At 53.7% G+C, this 19,665-nt stretch overlaps 1 protein-coding gene and 2 non-coding genes across 4 annotated transcripts in view; all 3 read right to left on the reverse strand.

Annotated features, from left to right (window-relative positions):
* PLXDC1 (plexin domain containing 1) overlaps window positions 1–16,419 on the reverse strand; it is an 89,106-nt gene extending 72,687 nt beyond the window's left edge. Inside the window, exons 1-2 of one of the 2 annotated variants that reach the window (XM_015119507.3) lie at window positions 16,243–16,419; window positions 2,161–2,339 (exon numbers count right to left, since the gene is read on the reverse strand). In XM_015119507.3, coding sequence (XP_014974993.3) covers window positions 2,161–2,196 — 36 coding nt within the window. In that variant the 5' untranslated portion in view covers window positions 2,197–2,339; window positions 16,243–16,419. Of the gene's footprint in view, window positions 1–2,160; window positions 2,340–14,737; window positions 14,982–16,242 lie in introns of those variants that run through there. The other variant, XM_028836436.2, reaches the window with a different exon arrangement.
* A 637-nt stretch (window positions 16,420–17,056) lies between these two features.
* TRNAC-GCA (transfer RNA cysteine (anticodon GCA)) lies at window positions 17,057–17,128 on the reverse strand. The gene has a single exon. It is a non-coding gene; the product is annotated as a tRNA-Cys (tRNA).
* Window positions 17,129–17,822: 694 nt separating this feature from the next.
* TRNAC-GCA (transfer RNA cysteine (anticodon GCA)) lies at window positions 17,823–17,894 on the reverse strand. Its single transcript has one exon. It is a non-coding gene; the product is annotated as a tRNA-Cys (tRNA).
* Between the last annotated feature and the right edge of the window lie 1,771 nt (window positions 17,895–19,665).

Raw genomic sequence — 19,665 nt, forward strand, 5'->3', positions numbered from 1 at the left:
CCTACACACACCGCCACAGGCACCTACACACACCGCCACAGGCACCTACACACACTGCCGCAGGCACATTCACACACAGCCGCAGGCACATTCACACACAGCCGCAGGCACCTACACACACCGCCACAGGCACCTACACACACTGCCGCAGGCACATTCACACACAGCCGCAGGCACATTCACACACAGCCGCAGGCACCTACACACACCGCCACAGGCACCTACACACACCGCCGCAGGCACCTACACACACCGCCGCAGGCACATTCACACACCGCCGCAGGCACATTCACACACAGCCCCAGGCACCTACACACACCGCCGCAGGCACCTACACACACAGCCACAGGCACCTACACACACCGCCGCAGGCACCTACACACACCGCCGCAGGCACCTATACACACCGCCGCAGGCACCTACACACACCGCCGCAGGCACCTACACACACCGCCGCAGGCACCTACACACACAGCCACAGGCACCTACACACACCGCCGCAGGCACCTACACACACAGCCGCAGGCACCTACACACACCGCCGCAGGCACCTATACACACCGCCACAGGCACCTACACACACCGCCGCAGGCACATTCACACACAGCCGCAGACACCTACACACACAGCCGCAGGCACCTACACACACCGCCGCAGGCACCTACACACACCGCCGCAGGCACACTCACACACCGCCGCAGGCACCTACACACACCGCCGCAGGCACCTACACACACCGCCGCAGGCACACTCACACACCGCCGCAGGCACCTACACACACCGCCACAGGCACATTCACACACCGCCGCAGGCACCTACACACACCGCCACAGGCACATTCACACACCGCCGCAGGCACCTACACACACCGCCGCAGGCACATTCACACACCGCCGCAGGCACATTCACACACCGCCGCAGGCACCTACACACACCGCCGCAGGCACATTCACACACCGCCGCAGGCACCTACACACACCGCCGCAGGCACATTCACACACAGCCGCAGGCACCTACACACACCGCCGCAGGCACATTCACACACAGCCGCAGGCACGTACACACACCGCCGCAGGCACCTACACACACCGCCGCAGGCACGTACACACACAGCCGCAGGCACCTACACACACCGCCACAGGCACCTACACACACCGCCGCAGGCACGTACACACACCGCCGCAGGCACCTACACACACCGCCGCAGGCACGTACACACACCGCCGCAGGCACCTACACACACCGCTGCAGGCATGTACACACACTGCTGCAGGCACCTACACACACCGCTGCAGGCACGTACACACACTGCCGCAGGCACCTACACACACCGCCGCAGGCACATTCACACACAGCCGCAGGCACACTCACACACCACCACAGGCACACTCGCACTCGCACTCACACATGCTCATCACAAACACCCACAAACAGCCCACAGTGACAGACAGGTACACACACATAATACACCAAATCATGCGACACAGGTGCGAACCCAGCATCCATGACACACACACCCATTCCCAGAAACGCACGATTATATTAACAGATTCACCCATAGACACACCGAGGCTTCCAAGAGCCTCCCAGAAACCTGAAGGGAGAGCACTTCCTCCAGGCCTCACCTCCCTGCGCCAGCACCCCAGAACTGCCCCAGGCCGAGGAGGCTGTCTCCAGGAGCTGCACCCTAATTGCTTTCTCTACTCAGCCCCCTGCTGAGTGCCCAGCCCTTAGGCTAAGCAGCCATTAATCCTCTTGCGCCCCGGTCTGTAGATGGGGCAGAAATGGGGTGGGGAAGGGCCCCATCTGGCAGCTGAGATGTGACTCATAATGCCACCGTCAGCTTTTTCTTCCCTAAGTCATGGGAGAGTCCAGTGTCAAGAACGCTGTGGCCAGGCTGTGCATCCTGGTACAATCCATTTGATGTCTCTGGGGCCAGGAGGGAGTAGGCAGCCTATGAAACACTTAGATGCTGTGACTTTATGATCCATTCCGGGCTCTGCTTCCATCCCCTCCCCTGGGATTCTTCTCTCCACCCTGACCTCCAGGGCCAACCACAAATGATATGTGATTTGCATGTAGGACAAGCGCACCTGGGGCAGCTGGTGAGACCTCCCCCACCCCCACTTCGCTCCCCCTCCATGTTCCTCCAGCACTCACCACCACCCTGGTCCTGTTATCTGGCAGCGTGTCCATGGCCAGGGTGCCCCCACCCAGGTCCTGGCTCAGCTGGGTCCTGTCCGGCTCTGACACCTGCCCAGGGCTCTCTCGGGCTCTCCGGTTCCAGCCCCGTACGATCCCCTTGGCAGCCCATCCAGAGCCTGGGCCCTCATCGTGACCTGGGAGAAGGGGACAGAAACCTGAGTGCCAGCAGTCCAGAATGAAGATCCAGGAGGGGAATCCAGCCCAGTTATTCTGCAAGGGCCCCAAGACCATGCCATTGTAGACTTTGCAGACACTTGACTACCAGGACAGGAGACACCCAATGTGTACTGAGAGTCGCGTGCCCAGCTCCAGGCCAAGCACTTCGCACATATCCTGTTAATCCTCACGCCAGCTCTCTGCAGTAAATAGGATACTCTCCATTTTGCAGACAGGAATCAGAGGCTCAGAGGTTAAAAGTCACACAGTGGGTTAGGCATGGAGATAAGTTTCAAATCCAAGCTGATCTGCCTCCAAAGGTTGATCATTCTCAGCTACACACTGGAGTCACCAGGGCTGCTTCAAAAGTTCCTGATGTCTGGGTCCCACCCCAGATATCTCTCATAACTGGTCTTTGGTGTAGCCAGGGCCATTTGATTTCTTAAAAGATCTTCAGGGAAGATTTTGAGAAGCCTTGGACTTAACTCTGCAGGCAAGGGTGAGAACCATTGCCATGGAACCTTCCAAACCAGTTTCTTATTTCTCTGCCAGAAATGGCACATAATCCCATTTCCCAGTGGGGTCAGCAGACTAGAAGCCAGAGAGTAGTTCTTTTCGTTCAGGGCTTCTCAACCTCGGTACTATTGACATTTGGACTGGATAATTCCTTTTTCCACTTTTTTTTATTGTGGCAAAATACACATAACAAAATTTGCCATCTAACCATTTCCAAGTGTACAATTCAGTGGCATTAAATACATTCCTAATGTTGTATGACCATCACCACCATCCATCTGCGTAACTCTTTTCACCTTGTAAAACTAAAATTCTGCACCTGTTAAATAATAACTCCCTATTCATCCCTGTTTTTTATTTTATTTTATTTTATTTTATTTATTTTATTTTATTTTATTTTATTTAAGAGATGGGGCCTTGCTCTGTCACCCAGGCTGGAGTCTAGTGGTTCGATCACTGCAGCCTCCAACTGTTGGGCTCATGCGATCCTCCCACCTCAGCCTCCCAAGTAGCTGGGACTATAGGCATGCACCACCATGCCCAGCTAATCTTTTTACTTTTTATAGAGACAGGGTCTCACTATGTTGTTCAGGATGGTTGGTCTTGAATTCCTGGTCTCAAGCAATTTTCTCTCCTTGGCTCCCAAGGTGCTGGGATTACAGATATGAGCCACAACGCCCAGCCTGTATCTATGATTTTGACTACTCTAAGTATCTCATATAAATGGAATCATACTATATTTGTCTTTTTGTGATTGGCTTATTTCACTTAGCATAATAAATTCAAGGTTAATTCATGTCGTAGCATATGGCAGAATTGACTTCCTTTTGAAGGCTGAATAATATTCCATTGTGTGGATATACCACATTTTGCTTACCCACGCAACTATCAGTGGATGTCTGTTTTGCTTCCACATTATAGCTATTGTGAACAATGCTGCTACAAACATGGGTGTACAAATATCTCTTTGAGACCTGGCCTTCAATTCTTTTGGGTTTATACCTAGAAGTGGAATTGCTGGATCATATGGTAATTCTATTTCTAATTTTTTGAAGAATCACCATACTGTTTTCCATGTAAAGTGGGTGGCTGGACCATTTTACATTCCCACCAACCGTGCACATGGGTTCCAATCTCTCAACATTCTTGCCAATACTTGTTATTTTCTGGTTTTTTTATAGTAGCCATCCTAACAGGTATGAGGTTGTGTCTCGTTGTTTTTATAAACTGGCATTTCCCTAATGATTAGCAACGCTGAGCATCTTTTCATATGCTTGTGGGCCATTTGTATATCTTATTTGGAGAAATGTCTATTTAAGTCTTTTGCCTGTTTTTAAATTGGATTGTTGGTTGGACTGGATAATTCATTGTTATGCGGGAGCTGTCCAGTGCTCTGTAAGATGTTTAGCAGCAGCCTTGGCCCCTGCTCACTAAATGCCAATAGCACCACGGCCCTCCCCATCCCAGGCTGTGACAATGAAAAATGTCTCCAAACATTGCCAAATATCCCCTGGGGAACAAAATTACCCCTCCCTTGCCCCATTGAGAACACTGTTTTACTCCTATCACTACCTAGACACTGTCTAGGATGGCAAATAGGTTTCATATTCACATGCCATCTGCAATCCATTCGTGACGGCCAGAGGCAGTCTAATTGAGACTGCAAAGGCTCCTCTTGTGTTTAGCAGGAAAGACTGTCAAGATCAATTAGCAATGTCTGCCATGGGCACAGGATTGGAAAGTGACTACACACGGGCCATTTTGCAGCCATTCCTAGGTTCCATGATCTCCTCTCCAGTTCCCTCTAGGTTGTTAAATTGATGATTTTTTTGAGACAGGGTCTCACTCTAGTACGCAGACTGGAGTGCAGTGGCACAATCACAGCTCACTGTAGCCTCGACCTCTTAGGCTCAAGCAATCCTCCCACCTCTCCTCTGGTCCAGAATCCTCTGGTTTCTCTTGGGTGGGGCCCACAGTTGCTTCTGGAGACAGAGCTGTTTGTGCTGGGCTGGTCTGCCCAGCTCCCCAGGTCTTCCTGCAAGCAGCCCTGGGGCCTGGGCTGAGTAGCTGGGACTACAGTTGTGTGCCACTACAGCCGGCTAATTATTATTATTTTATTTTGTATTTTTTGTAGAGGCTGGGTTTCACCATGTTGCCCGCACTGGCCTTGAACTCCTGGGCTCAAGTGGTCCTCCCACCTTGGCCTCCCAAAGTGGTGGGATTATAAGCATGAGCCACTGCACCAGGTCTGTTAAATTAGTTCTAACAAAAGGCCTGGCGCGGTGGCTCACGTCTATAATCCTAGCACTTTGAGAGGCTGAGGTGAGTGGATCACCTGAGGTCAGGAGTTCGAGACCAGCCTGGCCAACATGGCGAAACCCCATCTCTACTAAAAATACAAAAATTAGCCGGGTGTGGTGGTGGGCACCTATAATCCCAGCTACTCGGGAGGCTGAGGCAGGAGAACTGCTTGAACCCGGGAGGCGGAGGTTGCAGTGAGCCAAGATTGCGCCATTGCACTCCAGCCTGGGCAAAAAAGCAAAACTTCATCTCAAAATAAATAAATAACACAAAACCATCCTTTTCCATTTCAAAAAGATTTATGTCCCCAAAGCTGTGCCTTCTATTGCCATCCTAATGGTCATACCTACTATGGATGCATATATGACAACAGACCACCAGACAGGTAGATCTGACATTCCCACCTGTGACCCTCATCCATTTCAGGCCCACCCTGTGTCAGATACCTGTCTCAACCTCTGCCTTCCTTCACCTCACTCCCCAGAGCTCCTAGATGTGGTTCTCCCTCTCCTAGAGCACCTATGTGTGCGACTATGTGCCTATCTCCCTGGCAGATTTGAGTTTCCCCAGGATTCTCTCAACCTTCTTCAAATTTGGCATGGCCAGCAAACAGCAGGTGCTCCATCACTGCAGAATTGAGGACGCAATGCATAGGGTAGCTCCTGGGAGCCAGCAAGGACAGAGGTTGAGACCAGGCTTGGCCAGGCCCAGGCCTGGGGCTGAGGCCAGAACTCTGCTGTGGGGCTCTGCTTTGTCATTAGACATTGTATCCAATTAAGTCATTCTTGGCTGCTGGCGCCTACTGGACCCTTGCCGGCCCCCTCTCGCTTCTCTGCCCCTAATAGCAACCAGATGCTCCTGGAGAACATGGGGAGGAGGGCAGTCCCCAGACCCCTTCCCCAAGATGCCCTCTGGCTGCCCACAGATTGACCTGAGTCCAGGGCTGGGAAGGCAGCCTGCCCGCTGCCCAGGCCCAAGCCAGGGCTGTCTGGTCTCTCTTGGGTGGGGCCCACAGTTGCTTCTGGAGACAGAGCTGTTTGTGCTGGGCTGGTCTGCCCAGCTCCCCAGGTCTTCCTGCAAGCAGCCGTGGGGCCTGGGCAGGAGCCAGAACAGGATAGAGCAGGTAGTGAACAAGTGCAGGGGACTCAGCGGCCCACAGAGGAGTGTTGGGGATCTTCAGGATTCACAAACCTGGAGGCGAGACAGGAGGCCAGATGGTGGAGGCCTGCAGCACGGGGAAGGACAGGGAGGGGGCCTAGCTGAGGGTGGCCAGGGAAGAGACACTGGGTTGACCTCACCACCCAGTCTTGCCACTCATAAACTGTGGGACCTTGGCCCCATCAGTCTTCCTTTCTAAGCCTCAGCTCCCTAGTGACTAAAATGGGTTTCACAATCATGCCCACAGTACAGGCTGCCATGAGCATCAAGTGAGAAACATAAATGAGGTTTTATAGAGGGCTCAGGCCAGGGTAAGAGGCAGAGTCCATGAAAGAGGGCAGGGCGAGGGATGGAGAGGGAGCTTGAGCAGGACCCTGGCCTACCCTGGCCTAGCCCTGAATCTTACTCTTCCAACCCATACCACATCTGTTTCCTGGCCACCCTTCCTCCACTGTTGCCTGGGACAGGATGTCATCCCCACAACTCATGACAGAAGCCAACACAGCTGGTTGCTCACGTGTATGTGCAGGGGCCCACGTGCCTGTGCACGTGCCCACGAAGACTCGCCTGAAAGCCTCGGCCTTCCTGTGTGTGCTCACACACAGGGTGGATACCCACCCAACCCTCAGCCACTCCTCACCCCACCTGCCTTCCACTGAAGAGAGCTTCATTTTCCCTGGACTCGTTCCACACCTACACGTGTGAGAGCACCCGCCTGCATGTGTTGCCAAGGAGCTTCCAGAACACAAGCTGTTCATTCATTTCTTCCCCTACTCATGGCCCCAAGCAGTGTGCAGTCCGGTGGGATGCCATAATAATCACAGTAGTAATGAAAATGATAGCTGACTTTCAGAGAACGCTGCTCTGTGCTAGCACTATTCCAGGGGCTTTAAACACATTAATCCCCTTAATCCCCACAATAATCCCATGAAATAGTTACTAGTTTAAAATCCATTTTACAAATGGAGAAACTGAGGCACAAAGATGTTACCAAACCTCCCAAGGTCACAGAACCAGTCCATGGCAGGATCTGAACTCAGGCAGGCTGGCTCCAGAGGCTGCTCAGAACCACAGAAAGTGCAGTAAAAAGCGACCGACAATCCCCACTGTTTCCCAGGGTGCAGGGGCAGCCCCAGGGTGGGGCTGGCATGTGGGCTGGGCTCTTGGCAGGCCCTGCTCCGGCTGCCATTGGGCCTGAACCCGAGAGCTTCCCTGGGAGACTGTGTGCCCCAGCATATAGGGTACAGCCCAGCAGTAGCGTCCCAGTCCCCTCAGCTGGCACTGGTCCCATTTCAGGGCAAGGGGGAAAGGGGCTGACTTCAGGAGGCCAGGTTGTGCAGTCCCAGAGCCTGGGCCAAGCCATCCTTATCTCACCCAGCACCCAAGCTTGGCATCCCAGCCCTGGGCCACCGCATAGTTCAGGTCACCACAGCCTCTATCCTGGGTCAGCCTACACCCTTAATGCCCCAGTGGGTTAGTCTCCCCCACTGAAGCCAGGACAAGCCACCTCGAGGGTGAACTTGATTCCATCCCTCTCCGACTTCCAGCTCACCTGTCCCTGGCTAATCCTGTCCCTTGGGCTGAGAAAAAGGGGAGAAGAGATAAGAGGGGAGGGGAGGGAAGGAGGAAGGTGAGCATGTTTAAATGCGCTGAGTACCTGAGATACACAGAACTGAAAACACCCTTCCTTGGAACTTCGCTGTAATATCAGAGCAGTAAAACAACACAGGTTTGGAATCAAACTATAGGTGGAACCCTGAATCTGCCACCTACCGACTATGGCATTGGACAAATTACATACAGTAAGACTCAGTTGCCTCATCTGTGAGATGGGGCTCATAAAACATAAACTTGGTAGGTTTGACTCTTAATATACAAAATAATATACACAGAGCACCCAGCAAAGTCCCCCCGCCTTCCCTGGCTTTCACAGGAGGACTGAAACCGTCCTCACAGGGTTAACAAGAATTACATGCCGGGTTCTGGGCAGACGTATAGGAGTAATTAAGCATTAATCAGGCCACACTGTGGCCCATTCCTTTTTTTTTTTTTTTTTTTTTGAAACGGAGTTTCGCTCTTTTTGCCCAGGCTGGAGTGCAACGGCGCGATCTCAGCTCACCGCAACCTCCGCCTCCCGGGTTCAAGTGATTCTCCTGCCTCAGCCTCTCGAGTAGCTGGGATTACAGGCATGCACCACCATGCCTGGCTAATTTTTGTATTCTTTTAAGTAGAGACGGGGTTTCTCCATGTTGGTCAGGCTGGTCTTGAACTCCCGACCTCAGGTGATCCACCCACCTCGGCCTCCCAAAGTGCTGAGATTACAGGCGTGAGCCACCGCACCCGGCTTTTTTTTTTTTTTTTTTTTTTTGAGAGGGAATCTCACTCTGTCACCCAGGCTGGATGGAGTACAGTGGTGTGATCTCAGCTCTCTGCAACCTCCACCTCCCGGGTTCAAGCAATTCTCCTGCCTCAGCTTCCCAAGTAGCTGGGACTACAGTAGTGTGCCACCACACCTGACTAATTTTTATATTTTTAGTAGAGATGGGGGTTTCACCATGTTGGCCAGGCTAGTCTTAAGCTCCTGACCTCAAATGATGCTCCTGCCTCGGCCTCCCAAAGTGCTGGGATTATAGGCGTAAGCCACCACGCCTGGCCAGCTTTTATTTAAGAATTGTTAGGCCGGGCGCGGTGGCTCAAGCCTGTAATCCCAGCACTTTGGGAGGCCGAGACGGGCGGATCACGAGGTCAGGAGATCGAGACCATCCTGGCTAATACGGTGAAACCCCGTCTCTACTAAAAAATACAAAAAACTAGCCGGGCGAAGTGGCGGGTGCCTGTAGTCCCAGCTACTCGGGAGGCTGAGGCCGGAGAATGGCGTGAACCCGGGAGGCGGAGTTTGTTTAAGGCCAGGTGCAGTGGCTCATGCCTATAATCCTAACACTTTGGAAGGCTGAGGTGGGAGGATCACTTGAGTCCAAGAGTTCGAGACCAGACTGGACAACATAGCAAGACCCCATCTCTACTAAAAATTTTTTTAAAGGCTGGATGTGGTGGCTCATGCCTGTAGTCCCAGCACTTTGGAAGGCCAAGACAGGAGGATTACCTGAGCCCAGGAGTTTGAGATCAGCCTGGGCAACATGGCAAGACCTTGCCTCTTTTATAATAATTTTTTTTTTTTTTTTTTTTTTTTTGAGACGGAGTCTCGCTCTGTCGCCCAGGCTGGAGTGCAGTGGCCGGATCTCAGCTCATTGCAAGCTCCGCCTCCCGGGTTCACGCCATTCTCCTGCCTCAGCCTCCTGAGTAGCTGGGACTACAGGTGTCCGCCACATCGCCTGGCTAGTTTTTTGTATTTTTTGGTAGAGACGGGGTTTCACCGTGTTAGCCAGGATGATCTCGATCTCCTGACCTCGTGATCCACCCGTCTCGGCCTCCCAAAGTGCTGGGATTACAGGCTTGAGCCACCGCGCCCGGCAATTTTTTTTTTTTAATTTAAAAAAATTAACCAGGTGGGGTGGTGCATGCCTGCAGTCCCAGCTACTCACGAAGCAGAGGCAGGAGGATCACTTGAGCCCAGGAGGTTGAGGCAGCAGTGAGCTATGATCACACCACTGCACTCCAGCCTGAACAACAGAGCGAGACCCTGTCTCAAAAAAGAAAACAAACAAACGAACAAGGATTAAGATCCTGAATTCCGGCCGGGCGCGGTGGCTCAAGCCTGTAATCCCAGCACTTTGGGAGGCCGAGACGGGCGGATCACGAGGTCAGGAGATCGAGACCATCCTGGCTAACACAGTGAAACCCCGTCTCTACTAAAAAATACAAAAAGACTAGCCGGGCGAGGTGGCGGGCACCTGTAGTCCCAGCTACTCGGGAGGCTGAGGCAGGAGAATGGCGTAGACCCGGGAGGCGGAGCTTGCAGTGAGCTGAGATCCGGCCACTGCACTCCAGCCTGGGCGACAGAGCGAGACTCCGTCTCCAAAAAAAAAAAAAAAAAAATAAGGCCGGGCGCGGTGGCTCAAGCCTGTAATCCCAGCACTTTGGGAGGCCGAGATGGGCGGATCATGAGGTCAGGAGATCGAGACCATCCTGGCTAACACGGTGAAACCCCGTCTCTACTAAGAAATACAAAAAAATAGCCGGGCGAGGTGGCGGGCGCCTGTAGTCCCAGCTACTCGGGAGGCTGAGGCAGGAGAATGGCGTAGACCCGGGAGGCGGAGCTTGCAGTGAGCTGAGATCCGGCCACTGCACTCCAGCCTGGGCTACAGAGCGAGACTCCGTCTCAAAAAAATAAATAAATAAATAAATAAATAAATAAATAAATAAATAAAGATCCTGAATTCCAGCAGAAGGGCCAATTTGAAGACTCTCAGAGAGGAACCGATTCAACATGAGAATGCAGTTTCTTTATTTCTGCATGCACTCTTCAACCAATTAACAATTCCCACACCTTGGCCACCCCACCCCAAACCCCACAAAACCCCTAGCCCCAAACGCTTCCCCACGATGATGAAACTCTTTCGCTACTGCACCCGTGGTGTTGGTGTGTCAACTTGCTGGACCTTGGGCAACACACCAGTTAGGGTCACAGGACCAGCTTTCGGAGGGGCCAGGGAAGTCTCCAAACCCTAAAATGAAATCCTACCTCCAAGTTACAAAGCACCTAACCATACCCTCTCCATTTCCTCTGGCAGAAAGGGGCCCACTGAGGACCCTCACCTGGGGAGAGGAAGGGAGTAAAAGGAAGTTCAGGGAGGTACCACCAGGTAGCAGAAGGGAAGAGAGAGGGAGGGGAGGGGAGGGGAGGGGCGGGGAGGGGAAGGGAGGGCCAGCAAGAAGAGTTCAGCTCTCTATGTGTGTCCCTTGAGGGGAGAGTCTGGGGTCTGTGCCACTTCTGATATACTCACTCACTCACTCATTCATTCAATACACTTTTATTGAGTCCCAGGCACTGTGCTGAGTGCTGGGAGGACACAAGCCCTGTTCCCAGGAAGAGTCTAGTTTTCTTCATGGATACATACAAAATGAATCATTTGGAAAGGGCTATGAAGAAAATCAGACACAGGAAAGGATTGGAGTTGTTACTACTCTACACAGAGCCATGAGGTGGGCCTCTCTGAGGAGGGTCCCCTTGAGCTGGTTAAGACCTGAATGAGAAGAAGCCTGTCGATCGGAGGGGACAGCAGCTGGAGTGGGTTAAGGAGTGGATCTGGGGAGAGCTAAAGAAGATGGTGGGATGAGGGAGGGGCTGCCGGACCCCAGTAAGTTCACATTTTAGTCTCAGGTTGTTGGAGCCCTAGAGACAATCTAGTCCAACCTCCTTCCCTCCTTTTTTTAAAAAAAGATGGGACCTTGCTATGCTGCCCTCACTATGTGGCATGATCATAGCTCACTGCAGCCTCCAGTTTCTGGGCTCAAACGAGCCTCCTGCCTCAGCCTTCTGAGTACCTAGGACTACAGGTGCACACCGCCATGCCCAGCTAATTTTTAATTTTAATTTTAATTTTTTTTTTTTTAATGGAGTCTCGTTCTGTTGCCCAGGCTGGAGTGCAGTGGTGCGATCTCGGCTCACTGCAACCTCTGCCTCACTGGTTCAAGCTATTCTCCTGCCTCAGCTTCCTGAGTAGCTGAGATTATAGGTATGCATCACCACGCCTGGCTAATTTTTGTGTTTTTAGTAGAGACGCGGTTTCACCATGTTAGCCAGGCTGATCTCAAACTCCTGACCTCAGGTGATCCGCCCGCCTCGGCCTCCCAAAGTGCTGGGATTACAGGCTTGAGCCACCCTGCCTGGCCTAAATCATTTATAGAGATGGGGTCTTACTATTTTGTCCAGGCTGGTCTCAAACTCCTGGTCTAAAGCTATCCTCCCACCTCAGCCTTCCAAAGTGTTAGGATGACAAGCATGAGCCACCATGCCTGGTGCAAGCCCCCATTTCATAGATGGGGAAACCTTCCTCAGAGAAAGCAGGAAGCTGTCAGGGTGACCAGTGGTTGGTACTGAGCCTGGCCTCCTGCAGGACTCCCAGGCCAGGATGCCAACTCTCGCTGCCTCTTCTTTGTCTGTCATACGCATCTCTGGTTCCATCTGACCAGACTGTCGGTTCCCCTGGCCCCTGCTGTGCACCCCAAGGCCATCCTCCTGTCTGTCAGCCTAGTCTCCCCTGCTGTCTGACTGTATCTTTGGTCCAGTCATCTCTCTGCTGCTGCTGTTCTGATGATAGATGAGGTTTCAAGGCTCTGGCAAACAAGCCTGTCCATGAGGAGCGAGGGGAGATCTCAGCTACTTCCCAAGGACCCCCAGCAGCCCAGCGAACCCAGAGCCTTGGGGCTGGATGCCAGCATCTCTTCAGGTCCTGCTCCTGGCTGCCCTTCCACTGGTCACAAAGACTCCACCATCAATCAGGTCAGGCTGCCCCTCCTCAGCAACTCTCCCCCAGAATGTCCTTCTCCTACATCTGGCCTCCCCAGACGCCTGCTTCCTCCTCATACATCCTCCTGCCTGTGAAATCCAGCCTGACCTGTGAAAAGGGCACTGGACAGCAGCAACAGCTGCTGCCTCTGCCTTCTTACAGATTCCTAAAGTCTAACCTCAATCCCTCCTGCTACAGAAAAAGTGCATTTCTCCTGGCTCAATCTCTGTCAAAGCCAAGAAGACAGGGTGGCCTCTAAATAGAAAAGTGATTCAAGTCTCTGCCGGCCCCACTCTTCCTGGTCTCCTCATCTGTCTACTACCCCAACCCTACTCTGAAGGGGCAGCCTTCAGCCAGGCCCGGATCTGGCTACTATCTCCCAGCCCATTCTTGTTACCTCCCAATTCCCCCTTCCCCGGCCCTCTCCATGGTCCACCCTACCCAGCCAAAGGTTCAGAGCCTCCCCTCATAAACTCCGTGACACCCAGAGTTCAGAAGATCACACCAGGTTGGAGATTGAAAGGAGTCCAGAAATTATTCATCACATATCCAACTCTGTCCTGTTTACCTTGATTTTTTAAAAGTATCAGTTACCCATAAAGATCCTAACAAATATGAAAAGGAAAGGCAATTACAAAAGATCCTTCATTATTCCACACACAAGAGTCAAAGATTTTGCCAACAGCCTCACTTTATAAATGCAAAAATAGGTCCAGAGAAGGAAAGTAACTTGCCTAAAGTCACACAGCAAGTGAGATGGCAGGACTAGAAGCCACGTCTCTGGTCACCCTCTGTGTGGTCTCCCTGAAAACTGGTGGTTCTTACCAGCAGTCTCTCGACACATCAGCTCCACTGCCCTCTGCCCACACCTCCCACTGTCAGTCTCCTTCCCTTCCCACCCCCACATACTGTTCTTCTCAACAGGGACCCAAGTCTGTCTCACCTACATACTGGGACCATTAAAGTGAAGAACATTGCCACTGCCACTGTGCCTGGTGCCAGCACACCCCTGAGACACAGCAGGTCAACCACAGCACTCACCTCAACAGCCCTCCCTCACCCCACCTGATGGGCACCCATGCCAATGATGCACAGGTCTCTGCCTTCTTAATCATCTCTGTTGAGGGGCCAGGCTGCAAATTACCCATCTCCCCAACCCCAGAGAAAGTCTAGGTGCATAGGAGAGAAGGGAGACTATGAAAATGAGTCTTCCTTTTATACCATGAGGGATTCCAGGTAGATCTCAGAAAGGACTTCCAGGTGGGAGAGATGAGTTTGGAGAACTGGTAGGGGGAAGGGAGTGTGCAGAATGGGACACCTCCCTCCACCCCCTACCCCAGTGCCCCATCTAGAGCCAGAGTAGCTGAAAGCCAAAGGCTGCCAGGGCAAATGGGAGCAGGTGTGAGGAGGGGGACCCTTGAGGCTGGGTGTGCAGGAGCAGCAAGTTGCTTCTTCCTGGGCCCACTGCCTCTCTACTGACACCAAATAGGTAAGAGAAGGTGACCGAAGGGCTGCTGCCTTCCCAGGGAGAGACGCTGTGTCTCCACCATTCCCCTGGCTGCTCCCACCTATCCCTAGCCTGGGTCAGCTTTGGGGTCGGGGGTGTGGCAGAGAAGAGGAAAAGAAGGCATGGCTGGGGCAGGGGCCTCCCAGGCTCCCGTCTCATCAGAATTCAGCCTTGCCTGGGGTGATCAGGGGTCCTGATGACTCTCCAGCTGTCCCCTTTAAGAGCCCATCGCCACACAGAGCCCCCTCTCCTACGGTCCCTGTGTAGGAGAGGTCCGGGCATCGGTGTCTCCACCGTCACTCACACAGCCTATGTGTTTGGGAAAGTGGGGTCCCTATCCACCTGCCCACAGCGCTCCTGGTCTCCTGCGGACAATGCTCCCCTCGCGGACATCGCCAGGCAGTCCACACCTGCCCTTGCCCTCACCTGCCTGCCCGCCCCTCCCCGCCCCCGGCCCACCCAGGCCGGCTCCGGCCAGTCCTACCTGCTCCGGGCTGGGGGCTCAGCGCCCGGGCAGCCTCCCTGAACACCAGCACCAGGAGCCAGAGCTCGCCCCGCATGGTAGGTGCCCGGACCTGCCCCCGGCCTGCTCGCTGCCCAGGCCCTGACGAGGGAGGGGGCCCTGGCTCCGGCTCCGGCCGCGCGGTCCCCGGGGCTGGCGGAGGCGCGGGCGGTGAGGAGACAGCGGAGCGCGGGGCCGGGCCAGCCGGCAGGAGCGGCGAGAGAGTGAGCGGAGCGGGAGGCTGTGGCCTCCGGGAGCAGGCGGGGAGCGGGGGGGGCCGCTGGGTCGGTGGAGGGGTGGGGAGCTGGGGCAGGGGGCGGGGCGGGGGGCGCTGCGTCGTTGGGGGCTCTCCCGGCGCCTGCCCTCAGCCCTCCCGGAGCGCTCCCCTAGAGCTCCTGCAGCCGCTCCAAAGGCAAGGGGTGCAGAGTAGGAGACAGGGCGGGAGCCCCTCGGGCTGAGAGAACCCCTAGAAGCATCAGCCGCCCCGCGCGCCTCACTGAGTTCCTGGCTCCCTTTCCCTCCTCCGTTCCGCCGGGAAAGCTGCAGAGAGAAGGCCCGAGGGACTGACCCCTGGAAGGGACAGGCGCCCCCTCCGTGGGCCACGGGCCCCTGCCTGTCCCCCGCCCCCAGCTCCTCCAAGCTCTGCGACTTTCTGAGCTGTTCTTCGGAATTCTGTGCGTCTCTGATGCTTTGTCCTCCCGCCCCCACCCCCAGGAATCTCCTGCAGCAAAGACCCCCAGCTTTTCTCCCCAAGAGGGACCTGAATCCCACCCCCCTCCCATGACTCCACCTTATCCCTCCATCCCCCCATTTCCAGCACCGATTTGCCCCCCAAGCCTGGCAGACATGAGAGTGGAGGGGGCCTGGACCCCTCCACACGAATAGGTAACCCAGGCCTCCCGCCTCTCTGGGGCCTCCAGGCCTGCTCAGGGCCAGACCCAATCAATCTTCAGAGCCAGCCCCAGACGAGGAAACGGCTCACCCCACCTGCCACCACCTTCTCACAGGCTCTGGGGACAGATCATCTTTTTATTTTTTCTTCCAGGACAGAATAAAAATACCCGCAATGTAGGATATTTAATAGACGGCAAGGAATCAGGTCAGGACACGGAGGTGCCTCTTGCCTCCCCTGACCTACTTGGTTCTTGTGACGGCAAGGAGCTGGGGCGCTGGAGAGTGGGAGACGGGGTGAGGGGGCACCCTGGCTTCTAGTGGGCTGGGGCCTAGGGACTAGAAAACGGCAGAGAGGAAGGGTGTGAACGCTGAGCGCCATTGGAGAAACTTTCCAGGAGGAGGGATACAGGTGGGGACAGGAGAAGGTACACTGTGGGATGAAGAGGTAGATTCCGTGGCACTGAGGTTAAGAAAAAAAAAAAAAAAGACCTAAGAAAGGGAACAACTAAAGGCTCTCTAATCTCTTACTCCTTCCGCCGGGCCCAGACTCCCAGAGACTACCTCCTCCAGCCCTAAACCCAATGTCCGCTTACCATAGAACAAGGCAAGGCGGGTCTGTAAATTCTTCTTGAAGTCTAATTTAAATCCCAACTTGGCGGACTCTCAAACAGGATCAGATAGGCAACTGCCTCCAGCTGCGGCTTCTTGCTGCCCTCAAGTGGCCACGTGACGAGCCACAACCCTCTCGTCCTGTGGGTTTCCTCTTTCCCGGGCCTGCCCACCCCCTGTCTCCGACCTCCTGCCTTCCCTGAGGTCAAGGTGAGAGGTCCCGGGACGGATTCCAGTTCCAGCCCCGGCGTCTTTGCACATTCCTCCATCTGGGGTACCTCGTGGTCTGTCTTACAAGAAGTGCTCAGGCTGAAACATAAACTTGGATATAGTAAAAGCAAATGTGTAAATTTTAATGTAAGGCTCTAGACTTTGAGATCGTAATCACCTGGAGGGCGTGTGTGTGTGTGTGTGTGTGTGTGTGTGTGTGTGTGTGTGTGTGTGTGTGTTTATTTTGTTTGTTTTTGAGACAGGCTCTCGAACGTTGCCTAGGCTGGAGTGCAGTGCTGCGATCATAGCTCACTGCAGCTTCCAACTGCTAGACTCAAGCAATGGCGAGCGTATATGAAAACACAGATTTCTGGACTCCACCCTCAAGTTTCTAATTCACTAGGTCTGGGACGAGGGCAGAGCGTACCCAGGTAATCCCAGGACCACATTTTGAGAGCCAGTGCTGTTGAATCCCCAGTTCCTTGCAGTCCCTCACTGCTCCTCGTCTGCCAGTAGGAGAAAAAGCAAACAGCTCAGGAAAAATCAACACCGGGGACAAAAACTTCAGTATCTCGAAAAAGGTCAAAGAGGGGGCACCCGGATTTGAACCGGGGACCTCTTGATCTGCAGTCAAATGCTCTACCACTGAGCTATACCCCCTCTGCCGGTGAACAAGCGCAGGTTGTCTTTTAGTGCTATTGCTGCGCAGGCGCTGTGTGGAGTTCCCGAAGGGAAGTGGAAATGGGATAAGACGTTTACAAGAAATGGAAAAAATACAACTCCCAGAAAAATGACTCACTTGGAAGCAGGGGTTGTTTCCTGAAGCTCTGAGCTGAAGATTCGCACTGGCGGTGTAAGAAAATATATTCGTGGGGTGTGGAAGGAGTCTCTAGGAATATTTCACTTCGGGGGTGTCCTACGCTCCTGCCTTGCAGAAGCCCCCTTGCCACGTCTGGGAGCTTCTTTCTCCCTCGCACATGCTCACGCGGCTTCTCCCGGTCTGTCTTCTCCAGCCCAGCCCTTAGAAACTCAGCCTCCCTCCCGCCATGAAAGAGCCGTCGGGGTCACTGGCCAGGCTGACCTGGGGGTGCCCCCGCCTCCGCCCTGCCATTGCGAGGTTGAGCCACCCGCACCGTGTTCCAAGGGTCACCCCTGAGCTCCTAGCCCTCACTCGTACTGCATTCCACCCTGGGATGCACACGCAGGCCGAGCCACTGGCAGGGGCTAGGACCCATCCTCACTCGCCTGCAAAAGAAAAGATGGTGGCAGGGCCCGAGACTCCCTCCCGTTCCATCTGTGCAGAAACTCTTTAGGAGACCTCCGGAGACCAAAACACTAAAACTTGCGTACGCAAAGGGGGCACCCGGATTTGAACCGGGGACCTCTTGATCTGCAGTCAAATGCTCTACCACTGAGCTATACCCCCACCACGCCATACAGTTCTCATTAGAATAAATTTCTACGGAATAGGGGTGTGGCCTTCACTTTCCTTTAAAGTTTTAATCTGTGGGTTGCGTCCGGATACCTATTGAAAACAACACAAAATACAGTGGGAATGGCTAGAACTCCTAAGTTCTTCCTCCACAGTCACGCTTTCGGAAAAACAACTAGATTAAGGAATCTTGGGTCCTCTATATCCGTGCCTAGACTCTCCCCCAGATGTCCACTAACTGGCTTGAGAAAAGGACTGTCCCCAGCATCGCCCCAGGTCTAGGGATGTACAGATTAACAGACTCTCCACCTTGTCTCCTGGACTTTTCCAGCCCCAGAGTCGCTCCTCCCCTTCTCTCAAACCAAAAGCCAGTTTGAGGAACAGACAGAGGAGAAGGCAGAAATAAGAGGTGAACAGTTTTCAATAGCATTTATTACAGACTTATAAAAATCCTAATACAGTATATATTTTTTTTAAATCCTGGCTGGGCGCGGTGGTTCACGCGTGTAATCCCAGCACTTTGGGAGGCCGTGGCGGGCGGCTCACGAGGTGAGGAGATCGAGACCATCCTGGCCAACATGGTGAAACCCCATCTCTACTAAAAATACAAAAAATTAGCAGGTCGTGGTGGTGCGCGCTTGTAGTCCCAGCTACTCGGGAGGCCGAGGAAGGAGAATCGCTTGAACCCGGGAGGCGGAGGTTGCAGTGAGCCGAGATCGCGCCACTACTGCACTCCAGCCTTGGCGGCAGAGTGAGACTCCAAAAAAAAAAAAAAAAAAAATCGTTGCACAAAGACAAAATAAGCAGCCCCTGTAGGAATCCGGTATATTTGGGAGGAGTGAGATTCACATTGGAAGGACACTAGAAGTAAAGGGGATGCTGTGGAGTGGCTTAAAGTCCAAGAACTGTGGTCAGAGTCAGCATCTCAGAGGGAATGGAAAGACGAGGAGTGGAATCTCTGCAGTGCAAAGGGCTGTCCCTATCTGGGACGTCCTGTCCTCCTGCATTTCCCCTTACGGTTTTTGCCTCTACCCTCTTCCCCTTGAGCCCACCTTCTCCACCTTTCTAGAATCTCCTGTGCCCAAAGGGAATGTGACAAAAATGGCTGAGGGGCCAAAAAGCCTGAGGGTGGGGGTGGGTTTGAGGAAATGAAAACCAATTCCAGGGGTGTCTTTTTTTTTTTTTTTTTTTTGAGACGGAGTCTCGCTCTGTCGCCCAGGCTGGAGTGCAGTGGCGCAATCTCAGCTCACTGCAACCTCCGCCTCCCGGGTTCAAAGGATTCTCCTGTCTCAGCCTTCCTAGTAGCTAGGATTACAGACTCCTGCCACTACGTCTGGTTACTTTTTGTGTTTTGTTTTGTTTGAGATGGTGTCTCGCTCTGTCACCCAGGCTGGAGTGCAGGGCCACAATCTCGGCTCACTGCAACCTCCACCTTCCGGGTTCAAGCCATTCTTCTGCCTCAGCCACCCGAGTAGCTAGGACTACAGGCATGCACCACCACCAAGCTAATTTTTATGTTTTTAGTAGAGACGGGGTTTCACCGTGTTAGCCAGGCTGGTCTCCAACTCCTGACCTCAAGTAATCCTCCCGCCTCAGCCACCCAAAGTGCTGGGATTACAGGCATGAGCCACCGTGCCCGGCCTCAGGGGTCTCTTAATCTGCCCCCTAACACACACATTATTCGTACGGAGAGGTTGAGGGCTGAGGAGAGGGAGAGGGTTCCACTCCCTAATTCTGCAACATATCCAACATTTCCCTGACATCT

This window comes from Macaca mulatta, chromosome 16 (genome assembly GCF_049350105.2).
Source record: "Macaca mulatta isolate MMU2019108-1 chromosome 16, T2T-MMU8v2.0, whole genome shotgun sequence".
Classification (NCBI taxonomy): Eukaryota; Metazoa; Chordata; class Mammalia; order Primates; family Cercopithecidae; genus Macaca; species Macaca mulatta.